The 18,949-nt window shown below is 41.1% G+C and overlaps 1 protein-coding gene across 2 annotated transcripts in view; it reads right to left on the bottom strand.

Annotated features, from left to right (window-relative positions):
* PLCL1 (phospholipase C like 1 (inactive)) overlaps positions 1-16,522 on the bottom strand; it is a 352,432-nt gene extending 335,910 nt beyond the window's left edge. The window contains exon 1 of one of the 2 annotated variants that reach the window (XM_032354307.1): positions 16,162-16,522. In XM_032354307.1, coding sequence (XP_032210198.1) covers positions 16,162-16,404 — 243 coding nt within the window. In that variant the 5' untranslated portion in view covers positions 16,405-16,522. Of the gene's footprint in view, positions 1-15,236; positions 15,691-16,161 lie in introns of those variants that run through there. The other variant, XM_032354311.1, reaches the window with a different exon arrangement.
* Between the last annotated feature and the right edge of the window lie 2,427 nt (positions 16,523-18,949).

The following is an 18,949-nucleotide window of genomic DNA, read 5'->3' as shown; positions in this document are numbered from 1 at the left end:
AGCATCTCATGAAAACAGAAGGATAACTTGACTGAATGGATGTCATGCATGGTTTAATGAAGAGATGGTGGCAGCCCATAGGATTGCTTCTTAGAGCACTAGCATGCTGCTGTTATGAGGTTTGGTGGAAAGCCACTGAGAAAGAAATACTGACCACAGCTGCTGAGAAAGCATATAAAATGTGCTGTAAAATTTTTTATAGAATTCTAGACTTTTCATTACTATCATCTAGTTAAATGTCTTGTCAAGTCCTCTCTTTGTTAGGTATAGCCTAAAATATATCTTAAATAGATCTATATAGATGTTGTATTCCTCACCTCCAGGCTATATAGCAAACTTGAATGACAGGCATCATAACTCCCATTTTACCAAAGAAGAAACTGAGGCTTAGAAAAAGTTTTGAAGCTTGCTCATGAACACACAGAAACAAACATGAACACCCCAAAGTAGCAAAGCTGAGATTCCAGGATCGCAGATCAAATTCTCAAGTCTCTGTCCCCTTCCCCACCCACCCAAGCTGACTCCCGAAGATTTCAGTTTCTGTTAAGTATGGTGAACCTAGCAACAGTAAACTATGTTAACTCAGGTAAAGAATTCTTTCAGAAATATGGGAAAGAATAAATGATCTTGATTCAGTCTGAGAGAGAAATACAATAAGATTGTGCCTAACGTTCAGTAGGAGCTACAGAGGACACAAGAAAAATCTAAAATGTGGTCCCTCTTGTCAGAGTTGGTGAGATGAGACACAAGGCTGCTGTAATTTCCCAGTGTTCACAAGATAGGCTCTAATTCATTTCCTTTTGCCAAAATCAGGGTAATAGCTGATAAGCCTAAATAATACTGCTTATTTGTTCTACCAAAAGGGTTTACAGCCTTTAAACTGTCAGGAACACTGCCTCCACAACTAAGTTTACTGGTAGGTGTGCTGGGATTCGGCCCAAGGTCATCCAGCAGCAACGTATTCTCTTTAGTTCTTACTACGATCTTTCAGATTGAATGCATTGGTTTGCACGAGGATTCCAGCCAAAATTCCAAATACCCACGGTGCCTTAATAAAGGAAGCTGTGGATCCAGCAATTCCACTTCTGGGTATTTATCTGAAAGAAGAAAACACTAACACGAAAAGATACATGCACACCTATGTTCACTGCAGCATTATTTATAGCAGCTAAGACAGGGAAAAAAAAAAAAAAACCAAAGTGCCCATCCATGGATAAATGGATTTTTAAAAGTGTGATATATATATATCACAATACTATCACTCAGTGATGAAAAAAAAAAAAAAGGAAATAGTGACATTCTTAACAACATGGATGGAGACCCGGAGGGCATTATGCAAAGTGTAACAAGTCAGAAAGAGAAAGGAAAATATCTCACTGCTATGAAGATCCAAGTCATAGATACAGAAAACGGGTTAGTGGTTACCAGAGGTGGGGCGTTGGAGATAGGTTAAATGGGTAAAGGTGGTCAAAAGTTAGAAACTCCGAGTTATAAAATAAGTGAGTGCTGGGGATGTACTGTCCAGCATAATGACTATAGTTAATAATACTCTATTATATATTTGAAAGTTGCTGAGAGAGTAAATCTTAAAAATTCTCACCACAAGAAAAAATTTTAACTCTGTGTGCTGATGGATGTTAACCAAACTTACTGTGGTGATCATTTCACAATATATCCAAATATCAAATCATTATGCTGTACAGCTGAAACTAATATATTACATGTCGATTATATCTCAGTAAACAACAAAAAAACATGATGCAAAAAGGCAATAATTATAAAAGAAGATACGGTTTAAATCTAAGTATAAGAGTAGAGACAGAAAATGTTACATATCCTCTTCTAACCTGACTTGACCTCACCTATAAGAACCTGCCAAATGGTAACACCTAAGACAGAAGATGAGGGGAAGGCTCTGTGGATTCTTAGCAGCCTTGCTTGAAAAGGCTGTGGAAAAAAACAAACAGCATGGCCCCTTAACCATACTATTACTCACAGTAAATTGAGAAACAGCTGCCAAAGTTATGGTTCACTCCTTTCCTTAATCTGAAGGATTTATTTTAAGATTGGTCATTATTTATTAAAAGGCCCATCTTTACAAAGCATTATACTCTCTCTTTTTGTGGTCCCTTCTGAGGACCACAAATAAAAAACAGTTCCAAAGTGTTCTTGCTTTTAAGGAATTCACAATCAAACACGGAACACAGAACAGAAAACCTAAGTCTAAGTCAGACATGGGATTTTTCAACATAGAGTCAAGTTTTCATTCACGTTTTATATATATTTACAAACTTTCCTACAATGAGCCTCATTCCAGGAGAAAACAAGGAGGGTCAAAGAGATGAGGTGACCTGCCTAATGTCACCACAGCTAATAAACAGAGAATCAAGATTCCGATTCTGGTAGTCTAATTCTAAGACCTACCCCTGGAAAGACAATGGTACATTACCTCCTGGACCGAGCACCTAATTCTAGAAACTGTTAGCTACTCTTTTAATTCTTAATTATCTCCATTGTTTCACACAGCTCTTAAGGAAATATTTCTTAACTACTATTTTTTTTTTTTTACCAATTACTCACCCATTTAAGAAAGGTACAACAGCTTTCCATAGCCTATTAAATTTAATGGAACCCCCATATGAAGCCTGTGTTCAGTGAACCCATCAGATCCTCTCAAATTCAGGAGCATACCCTCTGGAATACAAAGATAATTTGCTGAACTGCTATCAGTGAAATACGTTTGTTTTGTTTCCTCAGAAGGAAAATTCCCCTGATGGTTGTATCCATTTAGAAATATAGCATCCAGGGGCACCTGGGTGGCTCACTGGGTTAAGTCTCTGCCTTTGACCCGGGTCATGATCTCAGGATTCTGGGATCAAGCCCCACATGGGGCTCTCTACTAGGCAGGGAGACTGCTTCCCCCTCTCTCTCTCTGCCTGCCTCTGTGCCTACTTATGATCTCTCTCTCTGCATCAAATAAATAAATATTTTTAAAAAAAGAAATATAGCATCCAGAAAAAAGGAGGTAAAACAGTCTAATATAGTTGACCACAGTGCAAGTTACATAGCAACCAGCACTGTGATCTCAGAACAAAGTTTTAAACAAAATACAGATAAAGACGAGCAAGCCAATTACTTGCTGTGTGAATCTGGGCAAATTATTTAACCTTCCTGTGCCTCAATTTCCTCATTAATGAAATAGGGTAGATACTCCCTACTTCATAACCCTAGTGAGACTTATGTGAGTTCATACATTAAAGTGCTTAGAACAGTGAGACATGATAACACTCAATAAACGTCAGGGCTTATTATGGTGGGAGTGTGGAAGGGGACATCCACATAACTCCTTTCAAATATGCCGAAACTTGTCACATGAGTAATTAAACTTACTTTTTCTAGCTCTAGATAGAAATCCAGATATCTAGATAGTAATTAAACTTACTCTTTCTAACTCTAGATAGAAATCAGCCGATGGGGTACCTGGGTGGCTCAGTCGTTAAGCATCTGCCTTCAGCTCAGGTCATGATCCCAGGGTCCTGGGATTGAGCCCCTGTGCTGCTGGCTCCCTGCTCAATGGGAATCTGCTTCTCCCTCTCCCAATGCCTCTCCTCACCTCTGCTCTTGCACTCTCATCAAATAAATAAAATCTTTCTAACTTGGATAAATTCAAAAAAAAAAAACAACTCTTTCTAAAAAATAAAACTACTATCGAAATCCTGAATCTTAACCCAATGGACTGTTCATATTTGTTAACAAAATATCGTTCTGTTGAAAGGATCTTATAAAATTCATCTGAAACTGGAAAAAACCATCACTGTAGCCATTACTTAGTTGTAAAACTGGGATGTGATAGAATCATGGCCTCCAAAGATTTTTATGTCCCATTCTCCAGAACCTGTGAATATATTAGTTTCCATGGCAGAGGGAAATTAACACTACAGATGGGATTAAGGTTGCTCATCAACCAACTTTAAAATAAAAGATTAAAAGAGGAAGATTATCCGGGATTATCTGGGTTAGCCTAATGTTATCCCACGGATTCTCTAATGTGGAAAAAGGAGGCATGAGAATTCGAAGGGAGGAAGGTGGAAAATCAAAGGGCATGTGATGTGAGAAAGATTCTACCAGGCTTCACTGGTTTTGAAGATGGAAGGGTCCATGATCCCAAAAAAGGATGCAGATTCTAGACACTAAAGGCCAAAAAACAAAACAAAAACAGATCTTCCCCAGAACCTCCAAAAAGGAACACGGCCCTGACAATACCTTGATTTTAGCCAAGTAAGGCATATTTCAGACTTCAGACCTCTAGAACTAGATGATAATAAATTTGTGCTGTTTGAAGCCACTAAGCTTGTGGTAATTTCTTACAGCAGCAATATATTTAGGGTTTCTAAAATGTAGGTTTGGATGAGTATGAAACCCAAACTCCCAATCTAAGAGGTATGCCAAAACAATCACCTTTGATCTAGTACTGTTTCTTAGATCCCTCTGACTTCCAACTTAAATGAAATGATGTATGGGGGGCGCCTGGGTGGCTCAGTGGGTTAAGCCGCTGCCTTCGGCTCGGGTCATGATCACAGGGTCCTGGGATCGAGTCCCACGTCGGGCTCTCAGCTCAGCGGGGAGCCTGCTTCCCTCTCTCTCTCTGCCTGCCTCTCTGTCTACTTGTGGTCTCTCTCTGTCAAATAAATAAATAAAATCTTTAAAAAAAAAAAATGATGTATGGGCACCTAGCTCAATAAATGATGGTTGCTTTTATCGCAGAACAAAGCAAGGTTGAACCACCTTAAGTTGTTTTCTGCCTGGCCCCATTCCAACCAGATCAATATGTTCTTAAATCACTGTTTTTTTTTGGAAAATTGGAGTATTGGAGTTGCAGGTTTGGTGAATAAAAGAAAATAAGGAGGAAAATTTCTGCCCTCCACCCACCTTAATGGGTGTGAGACCTAAAACAAGTTTCCACACCTCTCAGAGTCTCAATTTCCTCCTCTCTAGGGTTGAAATGATAATGGTAGCTATGTCTTATCACATTATCAGAATTAAAGATAATGTACAATCTTGATAATATTAGTGCCTGCTATTATTGTATACCATACCACGAAATCTTTAAAGAACCCTCCATTCCCTATTTATGGTATCACAGATAGTTCTCTACAATGGTGCCCTGGATAAATAGGAGAGATGGTGGACAGCCATACTTAGTAAATGAAGGGGTAAATTTAGAGAATGATCTCTAAGCTCTCCAATTCTATAATAATGTAATTTATAGTTAAGCAGTCTCAGATTGTTAGAGTACAAACCTGCGAGTTTTATTTTTCCCAACCATACTATCTTGGGTCCTCTTTTCCCTGGGTACTCTGATTATTACCAATAGCTCACTCAGACTCCATAATGTTTCAATCTCTCTCAGTTATTAGAAGGGTTCTTTCAAGTTCATAAAAACTCAGTCCTATTCATTTATAACTTCAGTCTTGTGTTCAAAGTCCTCTTCTTTACCCCATTGCCCACAAGGCAAGCTAGAATGGTGGTTATAGTGGTTGGAGCTGGGGGTGGGTCTACTCTACCCACTTCTCCCTTTCTCTTCCTCTCTGCTCTTCCCTCTGAGGGATAGGAGAGGCCAAGGTTTTCCACAGATAGTCCCAGAGGGATGTTGCAGGCCTCACTGGGTAAGTTTTCTCTCTTCCTTAGGTTAACACTAACCTGGCCTTTGGCTCTCTCTGTGAGGCAGGCATCCAAATGCAGACTCTCTGGAGCTGCTGGTTCTCCACAGTGCCCTCCTTCCTTGCATATTCATCATCCTGGTGTTAGAGGTTTGACTTGGACACTGATATCTTCCCCTTACCCCTCACCTTGCCCCTGCCCCAGTATTTTGTTAAGAGTCCCTCTACCCAAATGGCTTCTTTGGGTGAGGCATGAGCAAGATGCCTGGCCATCTTCTATAGTGTTCCCTTTCTCTATACCCAGCATCAGGGGGACTTCCAGAGAGACTGAGTATCTTCCAGAGAGAAGATGAGCATCAGTCCCAATTTATATGGAGACTTGGTAGAGGCGAGGACTGTTGGATGTCACCACCATCACATATTCTTTCCAGTCCTTTTTCCTCTGCCTCAGAAAAGGTCATGAGCTCTTCCCCCCAAAACCCCAATGAGGAATGTGAAAGGAACAGATTCTTCAGGAACCATCACATGTCTCCACATTACCTCCTCCCTCCCAGTCCTCCTCTCATTCAGCCTGGGATAGAGATATAGGTAGGGCTGTGGTGAAAGCAGCTTCTCTGTAAAACCAGAGCTGGTGGCTGAACACAATTGTTCATGGTCCCCTGAACCTATAAAATGTCAGACCTTTTGTTTTGAGTAATAGTTATTTCCAGCACTCCCAACTACGTCCATCACATCACATTAACTTCTCTATTGGTCCATTTGTCAGAAGCTGGTCTTCTGTATTGGTGAGATTATCATGCTGAGGGTACAACAGTGAAGAATTTCCTTGGACTTTCCTGGAGCTGGGGCTAGAAAACCAGCAAAGTAGACAAAACTCATCTTTAATGCAAGCATTCTGTCCAACAACCCTGACCAATCTTTCCTAGATCCTTCCCAGGAATGTCTCGCGCAAATGGCTTTGTGCCCAGCAATTACTGTTAGGTGTGTTAAAGTGTGAGCTATTAGTTAGTTAAAACACTCTCCAGAAGAACCAAAAATCCATCAAAATCCGAAAAACCTGAATTCCCAAATGAACAATTTCTGGTAGAATGATCCAGGTAAAGAGAGATTCGTTAAGCTGTTTACCCTGTCCATTTATAAACACGGGCCCATCTGACTCCATTTCCCTCTAACACGCCCTGATCCTTCTCCTTCTCTTCTCTCCCAAACTCCAAGACTCTCAACATCTCATCAAACGTAACTGCTGACTCTTCTGAGTATGACTTCTCATAGCCCATGCAGCTACCTCTATGACAAAATTGTCCTTGGATAAAGACTATCCCAAAAATCAGCTTAAAAAGAATGTGAACAAATATCTTCTAGTGCAAATGTTGCAATAGGAAAAGAGAAAGAGAAAGCCAAGGTCCAAGGTCTTTTCAATAATTTAATATAACTGCAGGGCACCTGGGTGGCTCAGTCAGTAAAGCAGACAACTCTTGATTTCAGCTCAGGTCATGATCTCAGTGTTGTGGGATTGAGCCCTGCCTCATGCTCTACATTCAGTGTGGATTGTTCTTGTCCCTCTCCCTCTGCTCCTCCCCACTCCTGCCTCACTCATGATCACTCTCTCTCTCTCTCCCTCTCTCTCAAATGAATAAATACATAAAATCTTTAAAAATAATAACAACTTAACATAACTACAAATAGATAATAAAAACTAACATATGGATGTTTCAACAAAAGAGCTGACTATGCTTTTAATACCTAACCAGTCTCCAAGTGATGGGGACAAGTGTCTGGGTACCCCCTGGTCACCATACTGTATCTCTGAAGAGAAGAACAGACTCATTACCTTTAACACAATAAAGCAGCCATAAGCACAGTAATTTCTTGACATAATCATGTATTTGAATTTCCCACATATTGACTTTGGAATTTCTATCTCCCACCAAAAAAAATAAAATGAAATAAATGACTATAAACACTTCCAATTTAATGGAATTCCAAATATATATGGAATATATAATGGAATGTATGCCAAGCTCCTCCTATGTGTGAAGAACTACACTTACCTCAAACATAATTGGAAGGAAATCTCAATCACACAACATCATATACACTACCACTTAACAAATTTACAACTTCCTCGGGTTAAAAACTCAAATGCTCCTTATTGATTTATTGATACTGGAAGGTAAAACTATCAAACTAGAAAATAAATCGTATCAAGTTGCAGTGATTAAGTAACAGGCCATTCCTCAGCCTGTTTTAATTTATACCGAAGTTGGATCACAAGCTGTGTCTCGTGGTAAGGGTAGTAATTCTGGTCAAAGAGTAAAATGCTAATAGGAGTTCCACCCTTCTCAAGATAAGGCAGAATACAATATTAATATAAAGTCATAGGTATGTTACATGAAAGGTTATAAAACTCTAAAAATGTATTCCACAAAAAATGTATTCATATAATCCTTAAGAGCTTCCCAAAACTTTTTCAGAATCACTTCTTTAAAATTTTTGTTAGCTAAACTTAGTTTTTAAGGTAAGCATAAAATGCCATTTCACCTACAGTAGCTAAGGTTTAAATCAATATTATTTAAAAGGATGTATAACATAAAGATTAAGGCAACTTCTAGAGCTAGACTATTTGAGTCTATTTCCTGGCTCAGCCATTTGCTAGCTATGTGACCTTGAGCAAGCCACTTATCTCTCTGTCTATAAAAATGGAGATAATAAAAAACACTCACCTCGTGGTTATTGTGAGATTTGACTAAGTTAACACACGTTAAGCACTTAGAACAATGCGAGGCTATAATAGAAGTTACATAGGCCTATACTATTATTATAAAGAAAATGTCTCAATAAGAAAAATCTCTTCAAGATGTCACGTCTCTTCAAGATGTTTTATCTATTAGATAAACTTTTAAAAGAAATATGTTGAATTATTAATAATATTTCTAAATATGTAATATTTAATTATAGAAGAGAATCAATCGTTCCCAGTATCTTGAAAGAGTTCACCAAATGCTGAAGAGGTCTTTGCAACTTATATGTCAGCCTCTAGGGGGAGAACAAACTTCTGTCCTCCTCCACCTTGTCCTCCAAAAATTAGTCCTGATAATTAAGAAGCTACAAGTCCAAGGACAATGACGGACAATGTTTTATGGAAGCGAAGATTTCAAAGGAGAGAAAAGTCAGAGTGCACATAGGATGTTGTTCTCTCTTTGTCCTCAACCCAACATCAAGAGTTGACCTATAAAGGGTCAGAATAGTGCCTTTTGCACTGGTTCTTCCAAAACAGGTGCCCTTTTTCTGAGCCAGACCCTAATTCAGCCTGAGTCAAGGGAGACTTGGCAGGAACTCACACTCCCCCTTCTGACTCTTTATTTTCTGACCCTAAGAGTTGTGCCCCTGAGCAACTCCCCTCGTTATTGGCTGTCAGGTCTGGGATGCGGGGTGTGGGCTTAAGCACACAAGCTATTTGGCCAACTTTGGTCTGAAATCACTTGTGCCTTAGGGGAAAGTCCCTACAACGTGATCAGGCCCAACTCTCTATAGAGTTCTGCCTTGAAATCTTGGCATTCTTTTGTCTCTTTTTGCCTTACTTGTGTTGATCTCCCTCAACACCTCACAGAGAAGGTGTTCTGCATACTCTCTCACAATCATTTCTAACCGTCACATTGTACCACACAGGAATTCAAGTATGCTAGCTTACACATATTGCCCATGCTTCATCTAATACAGATTCAGCTAGCATCTTTTAAAAGGCTCTTGAGGGCGCCTGGGTGGTTCAGTGGGTTAAAGTCTCTGCTTTCGGCCCAGGTCATGGTCCCAGGGTCCTGGGATCAAGCCCCACATCGGGCTCTCTGCTCAGCAGGGAGCCTGCTTCCCTCTCTCTCTCTGCCTGCCTCTCTGCCTACTTGTGATCTCTGTCTGTGAAATAAATAAATAAAATCTTAAAAAAAAAAAAAAAGGCTCTTGGACAGGTCAACATGAAAGAATTAACAAGGTGATGTTATCTTTCAAAGGTGTTTTAATCTTTTGAATACAAAGTTGCATTGTTAAGGAAAAACACTGCATCTTTGCCCATAACTGCTACGTACTTTCATAAATTTACAAATGTAATTTAAGAGATCTTTGGAAACTAAACACACTTTCTAAAATAGTTTGGTTTGTAGGTTGTTTTTGTTTTAGATGGACTGCATTGTTTTTTATTTTAACCTGCCTTTCTTCTTCCTGGAGTGTTAATGAGAATATAAATAATGATTCCTTTCTATTCACCATGTACAACCCACTTTCTCAAAGAAATGCTAGATTAATTATTAGCAAAATGAGTTAAATGGTACAGTTAAAAATAAACTACTATATTTCTCTTAAGCACATCCACATGAGATGTTACAAATAAAATGACAGATCAAGTTCAATTTTAAATCCAAGGAACTATTCCAATACTTTGTCATACTATGATTTTGTTGCCATCAAGTGCTAGCTGAAATACATACTACATTGGTGACAACTTAAAATAAGAGAAAATTATTGTTATAGAATAGAATTAGTGCTAATTTTCATGATCACTTTTCACATACTCAATAATCAGAATAAATTTTGTCTTTTGTACCCTTTTATAGGAACCGGGATGCTGAGATAAATAAGATTCAATAAAACTACAAATAAATGCTTTTGACATTATTAAAACACTTATCAAAATATAAGATTTTATAGAACTGACAGGTTTCACTATAATAAAGTTTACTGATTTCATACCTTTGATTTAGATAGAAAGTTCAATCAGATTTTTCTCTCTTCCCATCTAATAACCAATGGTTCATTTGTTGGTGTTGAGATCCCAACAGGAAACAGAACATTGCTTCTGCCTCTTGCTGCTGTTTAGTATTTTCAGTTGGACAACTGTTTCCAATGTCCAATCTTATACATATCTCAGTTGGGATATTACTCCTGAAAAATGGAATTATGTTTGATGTTCACAGTCATTCAAGCTGAACGAAAGTGAGGGAGGAGCAGGGGAGACTGAGCTACTCCTGTCCGCTGCCCGGCCAGTTGTGCTGGCATTAGCTAGAGGCGGATTGTTTGTTCATTCACAGTGAAGGCAAAGTCGGCTTCTCCTGGTATCTTCTCATAACACCCTGCTGTGCCTGAGGTGTTATTTGGCAATATATGTTCAATTGACATTTTACAGTAACAAAATTTAATTACTTGTGTTCTCTACTGTAAAATGGAAAAAAAAACTGAAGGGAAAAAACCTATTTAGTCTAGATTGCAATGTATATGTCTCCTCTCAATGAATACATCATTAACTTACACTTTTTGAAACTTAAAACATTTTCCAAGAAGGTAAACAAATAGTGTAAATTCTGATAGCAATAGCAAACACTAATTGGCAGGCACTCCTAAAACCTTTCATCAAAATAAGACAAAGGTCTTTATCTAAATTTTATTCCTAATACTCTTAAGAGTTATTATAAGAAACCAGATCAGAAAGGCACCACAATGAGAGGCAACCACTTCTAAAGCAAAATGTGTTCGTGTTTCTATGGCAATTTCAGGGAAAGTGAACACTGTAACTGAAGTTGCTGGGATAATAAACCAGATCAACCTAAGAAGTTCAATGCTATTTATACAGCTGAATCATACCTTGAGAGAAGCACCCCCGACTGAAGGCAGGCTCACCAGAAAGGCTGGTGGCTTTTCCAAAATTTACCCATAAGTTGGTTATTTGGAAATTTTAACACATATTTCGAAAGGCAATTTAAAAAAAAGTCTACAAATGCTGATTAATTCCCAACCCAATCTACAGAAGGCTATTTAAGTTATGGTGTGCCTAACAATTTTATTTTTCAATCATACTTACTCATCCTTCTTCGCTGTCATACAAAACGCTTTCAGAGCTCCAACTTGAAAGCCCCTATTTCATCACCCTCCTGGGATTCGACATATTCCTACGCCCCAGATACTTGTTCCCTTTCTGTATCAGTCTAAAAGAGAGTCCAACCCCTCACAAATATGACTGTTGGTAGGGACATGGGAGAGGTGGCCTGGTGTAACACAACGGGTGTGCACACCTTTCATGGACGACAGGTAGAACACCTGCCAAATTGCTCTGCCTTTCAAAATACAGCGCAGGCCTCCCAAAATGACCAAAGACAGAAAGCTCTGTCATCCCTCCCTAGAGTCATCCATCTCCAGGTGTTCTGGGTCGGGAAGAGGGGGAGCAGAGAAGGGATCATTTCTCCCACAAGCCACAGGGCCCAAGATTCAGACTCTTCTGGCATCACATGTTCATACTGGATTCACAGGTTGTGAATTGAAAGTATTCACGGATTGCGGACTCCCTGCCTCTGAGGGTCAGCATGAGAGCACACGTTCTGGAGTTAAGCCCACACGGGTATGAATCCGAACTCCACATTGTACTAGTAGCCTTCTGTGCCTCTTTCCTCCGCTTTAGAGGGTTTGCTGTGAGGATTAAGTGACATGATGTATAAAAAGCCTCTAGTTTAGCACCTGACTCATAGTAGGCAGCGTTTGGTAAATGTGAACAAAACGCCTCTTGCCCCTCTGAGGATAGTCACAATTTTATGTGTCAACAGGTACCCAAGGTGTATCTTTGACGCTATGGCTCAGAAACCCCCTATAGCAGTCCCACAATGAACGTAACAAGATGAGGACGGCATAACACAAAATAATGATACAAAAAGCACCAAAGCAGTTACTTTAGCTACTTTGGTGCAGGTATCAGCACCTCATTTCCAGCTCCGGTCTTCCTCCCACAAACCTATGTCCATGAGATCCAAAGGATGATTTTTTTCTAGAAAACTCATACATAAGTAGAATTGAAAGGAAAAAAGTAGGACCCTTCAACATGTTACATATAATGAAAGAAAAATCAACTGCTATTCTGAAAACATGTATGTATCTCAGTTCTCATCATCTAGTATAAGAAATGATTTATGTTGCTTTTCATTTCCAAAATATCACGGAGTTTAAATACCATAAACTACAATTTAAAGTGTTAAATATTTAAAACTTATAAGGTTGATAGCAAATATTAGATAGAAAAAGGCCTCATTTCTTAAACAGAAATATATTCATATGCAGAATAGTACGTAATTGTTAGATATTATCAGTCTTGCATGTAACTAACTTGTCATTTTAAACTACGAGTCATCAAGAAGCAATTAAGATGTAGTCTATTGCAATATGATGGTATTCAACAATGCACTTACCAAAAACATGCATCACTTTTCAGCGGCAATGCTATCGAATATCAACCCACAGAAAACACAGGGGAAAAAATGGATGGGTTAAAGAAAACCTAGTTTAAGTCTCCTATTCAATTTTTTAAAACTTTAGACTTGTGGGGTGCCTGAGTGGCTCAGTGGGTTAAAACCTCTGCCTTCGGCTCCGGTCATGATCCCAGGGTCCTGGGATCAAGCCTCGCATCCAGCGGGGAGCCTGCTTCCTCCTCTCTCTCTCTTCCTGCCTCTCTGCCTACTTGTGATATCTGTGTGTCAAATAAATAAATAAAATCTTTAAAAAAAAAAAAACTTTAGACTTGGCATATAAGGGAAGAAACACTATAGTAGAAAGAAGACTTTACAAAGATGTGTAAAGATAAATGTTGTTATTGTCTTCATCAGCTCAGAAGGAAATGTTTTCTCAACTAAAACCATGTTTTTACAAATTAGAGAGGGCAAGTTTACTGAAAACATTCCTTTTATTAATATACAAGACTTTTTTTATTAATATACAAGATAGTCTGTTTCTTGGCATGAGAGAGGAATGCACTATTCTGATTTGTCTAATATTCAAGTTAATAGAGAATTAGCAGTCAAATAATTAGAATAGAAACAATATCCTAAACTGAAAATAATTTAATATTTGATGATTCACAATCTTTCAGGGGCTCAGAGCTATGATCATAAATATGAATTATCACTATGTGAAGGCTATTGGGGGCAATCAGAGAAAATTTAATAGCTTGATTAATGTAAAATGTACTAAAGCCTTTCTTTTCTGTGTATGTTTTAATGCAAATAAAAAGAATCCTTGGCCAAACTCTGAAGAATGCATTTTTCTCTCAATATAAGCCACATGCTATATATTTCTTATATGAACTAGACCTTTTTTAGAGACTCTCCTTTTTACTTTGCTAAAGTGAAGCATGGGGCCGCAGATTCAAGATGTAAACAGAAAGGTCCTTATCTCCGAGATTGTGTGGAACAGAACCCCATCACCTGCTTCTTTCCCTATTGGAAGGGAATAAAGTTCTCTGAGAACAGACCCTAAGGACCCATACCCATCAATTCACCTTCCAGTTTATTCCCGAAGATTAACTGACACATCACAATGATTTTGGACAACCCACTGGGAATCAAAAACATTTGGAGCAAATTTGAGAATATGAGGCCTGTAAACTTTAAATTTTATTATATAAATCAAGAACGTCAATAACTCACCACATATATATACAGATACATATGCTTACATATGCATGGAATATTTCTGGAAGGATACTTAAGAAAGTGTTAGCAGCGATGGGGGCGGACCATGTAAGTGGGAGTGTGGAGTGGCTGGGAGTCTTCCCTTCGTGCTCCTTTGTAACATTTGATTTTTTTTTAATCATATGCTTATATTACTTTTTCAATAAAACCTAATTTAAAATAGTAACAACAATGTGCTTCGTTTTCTAGGATCTTTAATTATAAAGGCCATTTATTAAATGCTTATTCTACTATTAAATAGGAAAAAGATTAAGTTGATACTCTGTTGCCTCCCTCTTTTTTCCACAAAAATAAACTTCAAAACAAAAGAAGCAAAATTACTCAGCAAGGGCCTTTTTGAGAATATAAACCAGCACATAATACAACTTAAAAACTGCAAATTGAGTTGCAAGAATTTGTATATTCCTTACACTCTGTTACTTTTATTTTTTACAACACTAGAGAGCCCACTGTTTTTTATGGTGATATGTTTTAAACTACCGTTGGGCGTTTGTTTTCACACACACAGGACCTCATGTTTTATCAATATCTTAGAATCCAAAATGTAATTGTTTCTTAATTGTGCTGTTTTTTTAAGTTTCAAAATAATATGCTTTCTGACTCGTGGGTTAAAAGAAAAAAAAAAGTGATCATTTCCTTGTTATCTAAATTCACACCCAGAATAGCACATTCCTTTTCACATAATCTAAAAGGCACAAAATAACAAAAACTACTATAAGTCATTTGCAACTACCACCCACTCTTCTTTTTATATAGAAATCTTCCTGTTGGTTTTAAACTTCCATGTGTCAGTGTTGGGGAAAAGCCTAGACAATACTTGGAGTTGGGTGGATGTACCGTGAGCACAGCCTTCCCACACTGGCAATGTAAGTTTGAGCCTAAGAAAGAGACATGCATTATGAGGTGGTTGCACAGTTTAACCTTGAACAAGGGTCTTGAATGTATTAGCACACCAAGTAAACTGAAAATAGAAGTTTCAAGTCCATCTTTCACTATCATCTTTGGAATATATATATATTTTCATACAGACTACTTTCTCTACCAAAATCAATTTTAATCTCACATGTACATGATTACTCACATCCATTTATGCCAAGACGCCCTTTTCCAAACCCGGGGGGAGAGCGACTTCCAGGATACCTTACCACATGTCATGCACCCAAAAGATGAAATTTCCAACAGGAAGTAAGCCCCAAGTGGAAGGAAGACAGAAAGAGATAAGGGAGAGAAAGGCTTACAGATTTCTGGCCAAACAGATGAAGAGAAATCTTGTCTGGTGGTTGAGGGGTGGGGAAGCATCTTGCCTGCATGCAGCGGTAACCACAAAGACCTGGGATGATGCTTGGGGGACTCATTGCTTTCCGCTCGCGCTTTCTGCAGTGCAGAAACTCTGGGCTCCACCATCGCTCTCCGCTTAGCCGGAGGGTCCACTGAAAACTCTGCTTGTCTACAGGGAAAGTTCACGCTTCTTGGGATTTCGGGACCGTCTGAGTCTTTGGGAAGGGGGCTGTTTGGGTTTGGGGTTTTGGTTTGTTTTTTGGTTTTTGGTTGTTGTGGGTTTTTTTGTTTTTTCACTTGAGGATAAACCGTGCATTTCCTTCACTGTGCTGGGGGAGGGGGCGGAGGTGGGGGGGAAGCTAATCTTTCTCTAGAGAGCAATGCACAACCATCCCGCGGTCTGCATCTACACTGACTCCTTCCTTCTTCCTTCCATCAACGGCTTAGTGAAGCTTTCAGAGAAAATGAGGGAAAGCATCCATCAAAACGCAAAGACGCAGAGCGGAACTTTTCCTCTGCTGTCGGGGGGGGAAAAAGTGACTTCTGCTTCTCACGGCCAAGAGCTGAGTCTGGGAACCTCCGGACGAGGAAGGAAGGTCTGGTAATGAGGGAGGCGGGAGAAAACAATGCAGAGCCCGCGATGCCTCCGGACCCCGCGCATCCTGGCCGGATCCCCGACGCACCGAGCACCCACACCCACGCTCCCGGGGCGGCGCGGCCTCGCTTACCTTGATGATGCTGCTGCGCCGGGGGGTCGCCCGCACGGCCTCCAGGAGGCCCGCCTCGCTGTCCGCCGGGGCCCCCGCGGGCCCCGGCAGCGCGACCCCGCTGCGACGGTCCCTCCACCGGCCCCCGGGGGCCCCGGCCACGCCTTCTCCGGAGGCGGCGTCCGGACCCACTCGGGGGTCGTCTTCACAGCCGGCTGCGTCGGGCGGCGCGGGACCCTCCCTGCCCGCGGCGCCCTCGGCCATGGCCGGCGCTTCGGGCTCTCCGGGGGAGACGGCACGCCCGGCAGCGGAGTCCAGCCTCTGGGCGCGAGTGCGCTCCGGCACCCGAAGGCGGCCCCGCCAGACTTTGTTTCACCGCCCGGGGGCGGCGGCGGCGGCAACTTTCTGGAGCGGAGACATCGCTCGGCTGCAGACGTCCGCGGGCTTCGGTCCGGGAGGCCGGCGGTCCGCAGGGGGACGGCGGCGGGAGCGGGAGCGAGATGCGGGCGGGAGGGAGCAGAGGCGAAAAGGAGAGGGAGGTGTCCGAAACGCGCTGCAGACGCCCGCTCCGCGCCAGACAAAAGGCACCCGGCGCCGGGCCGGGCGGCCTCGGAGGCCGGGACGCGCGCGGCCTGGGCGGGGAGCGGGGGTGGCCGGAGCCGGACGCCCGCGGCCCGTCGCACCCGCCACCTGCCCGCGGAGCGCGGCGCGGCGGCCCCAGGAAGTGCGGCGGCGGCGGCGGCCTCCACTCCGCTCTGTTGTGACAGGGAGGGAAGACTTGTTTTGACAGCCCGTGGGGATTGGCAGGCGCCGGAGCCTCTTAGGAGCCTCGCGTCGCCGAGGAGGGGTCGGCCCGACCAATCCCCACTGCGAAGGGGTGTGCCCGAGCGCGAAGAATGGAAGAATGTGTGCTGCGGCGCGGAGCCGGCGCGGCCCGGCCGGGGGACTCGGGCGAAGGTGGCCAGCGCGCGGGTGCGCACCCGCCGGCGCTCCGCGTCCGCTTTAGGAAGTTTAGATCTTCGAAATGGGCCTGAAGAGGCCACAAAGCCCGGGGGGGGAGGAGGGGGCGTGGGAGGGAAATCTTCGGCCCCGCAAAGCCAAGCAGTGTGGAGGAGAGGGGTGCTGAGCCCGAGTGTCGAAGTGCTGGAGGGTGACGGAGCGCAGCTTCGCACCATCAGGGCTTTGCAGCAACCCTTTGAAGTCTAGTCCACGGAGAGGTAAACGACGGTGTCCTGTGGCCCTGGAACTGAATAATTCGATTCAGGTTTCATAAAATGCTCTTCGATTCCTTCTGCACTGCAAATAAACATAACGGGTCAAGGGAATCAGATTTAAAAAAAAAAAAAAAAAAGGCGAGGGTAGCGGGCAACTAAACCAGCTAAATCCCTCTGGAGAGTGTCTCCTAGCAGAGCATGGATATGCTGGGAGTTGGTGAAGTACAAAATGAGGTGGGGGATTTAGCCTATCCTAAAACATCCCTATTTGATAACGGTTCAGCTTCCTCCCTCCAGATAATCCTATATGAACATATTTTGCTCGTTTCCAGCCCGTTAGCAACCAAGAAGAGAGATCTTTAGATAATGCAATGTCACTGAAATTTAACCACAGAATGCTCAGGTAGATGTAAAAGATGGCTGTGAGGTTCCATAGCAGGACAGAAGATGATGATTTCGTTTAAATACTTTCTAGTACCCAAATCTATATTAAACCTTATTTATAGCATTAGTTACATTTTAATTATATTATAGCATTAATTATATTTTAATATTTTAATTACTAATAATTTGATAATTTGAGATGATACCCATTCCTTTGGCTGGCCAAGAACATCAGAAATACTTCAGGCTTTTAGACCCAGAATTTGTTAGAATTTCAGAAGTTTAGAGGCTCAAGGAGATTAAGGGATCATCTCAGGCTGCCTTTTTATTTTACAGAGGAGTTGAAGGCCTGGGAAGCTTTAGTTTCTTGTCTACTACTTAGTGCAGGAGCTTAAATTAGAATCTGCTACTTAACTCCTCCTGTAATCTCCGCTACTTTATCTCCCTCCTCTGGGTCTGCAAACAGTCAGAACTGGATAAGGCCCTTGGGAAGTTTCAGACTTGACATTTGCCAACCTTTAGGTAAGTCTGAGAAACCTCAAGTCTACCTTTTCTTTAAATATAAATGCAGCCCAGTAATGAATGTACTGTAGGTTAGCAACCTCTGGTTTTAGAACCAACACCACCCTCTAGTGAGAGTCTAAGAACTGCATCTGTAACAGCAAATAATCTCTTCTTTCCCTCTTATATGTTAAAGACAGAGAAACTCAAAGTTTCCTTTTCAAGTGACCTGCCTTTATTACCCCCTAGAAGACAGTAAAAGGGCCCCCAGACTTAAAACAACCATGCATGTCTTTCATCTCCACTAATTAGTTCAGGGGATCTGTTCCTCTCTTGTACGGGAAATATCTTTACTTGCTATCCTCACAAATATAACCTATTTTAAGCTATCTTTTTTTCTTTGATATTCAACTATTACTATGGTTTACTTTTGTCTTTATATGGTTATTTCAGAGCTTCATTTTTCTTTGTTACCTTCACAAAAATTCCATTCTTGGGTTGTCCTCCAAAAAATGTAAATGGCAGTTATCTTACTCATTATCTTGTTCTCCAATATTAATACTATCTACAAAGACTTCCCATCCTACTGGCTTGTATATACAATTCTGATAATGTTTTTTAAACTATTAAAATTAGTGTCACCTTATTAACATTTAAAGTCTGTGATCTTCAAAAAAGAAGCAGCAGCAAAAGCAGCAGCAGCAGCTGCA

Source organism: Mustela erminea, chromosome 8, assembly GCF_009829155.1.
Source record: "Mustela erminea isolate mMusErm1 chromosome 8, mMusErm1.Pri, whole genome shotgun sequence".
Classification (NCBI taxonomy): domain Eukaryota; kingdom Metazoa; phylum Chordata; class Mammalia; order Carnivora; family Mustelidae; genus Mustela; species Mustela erminea.
The sequence above is the reverse complement of the archived record's forward strand: the minus strand, read 5'-3'. Positions and strand labels throughout refer to the sequence as shown.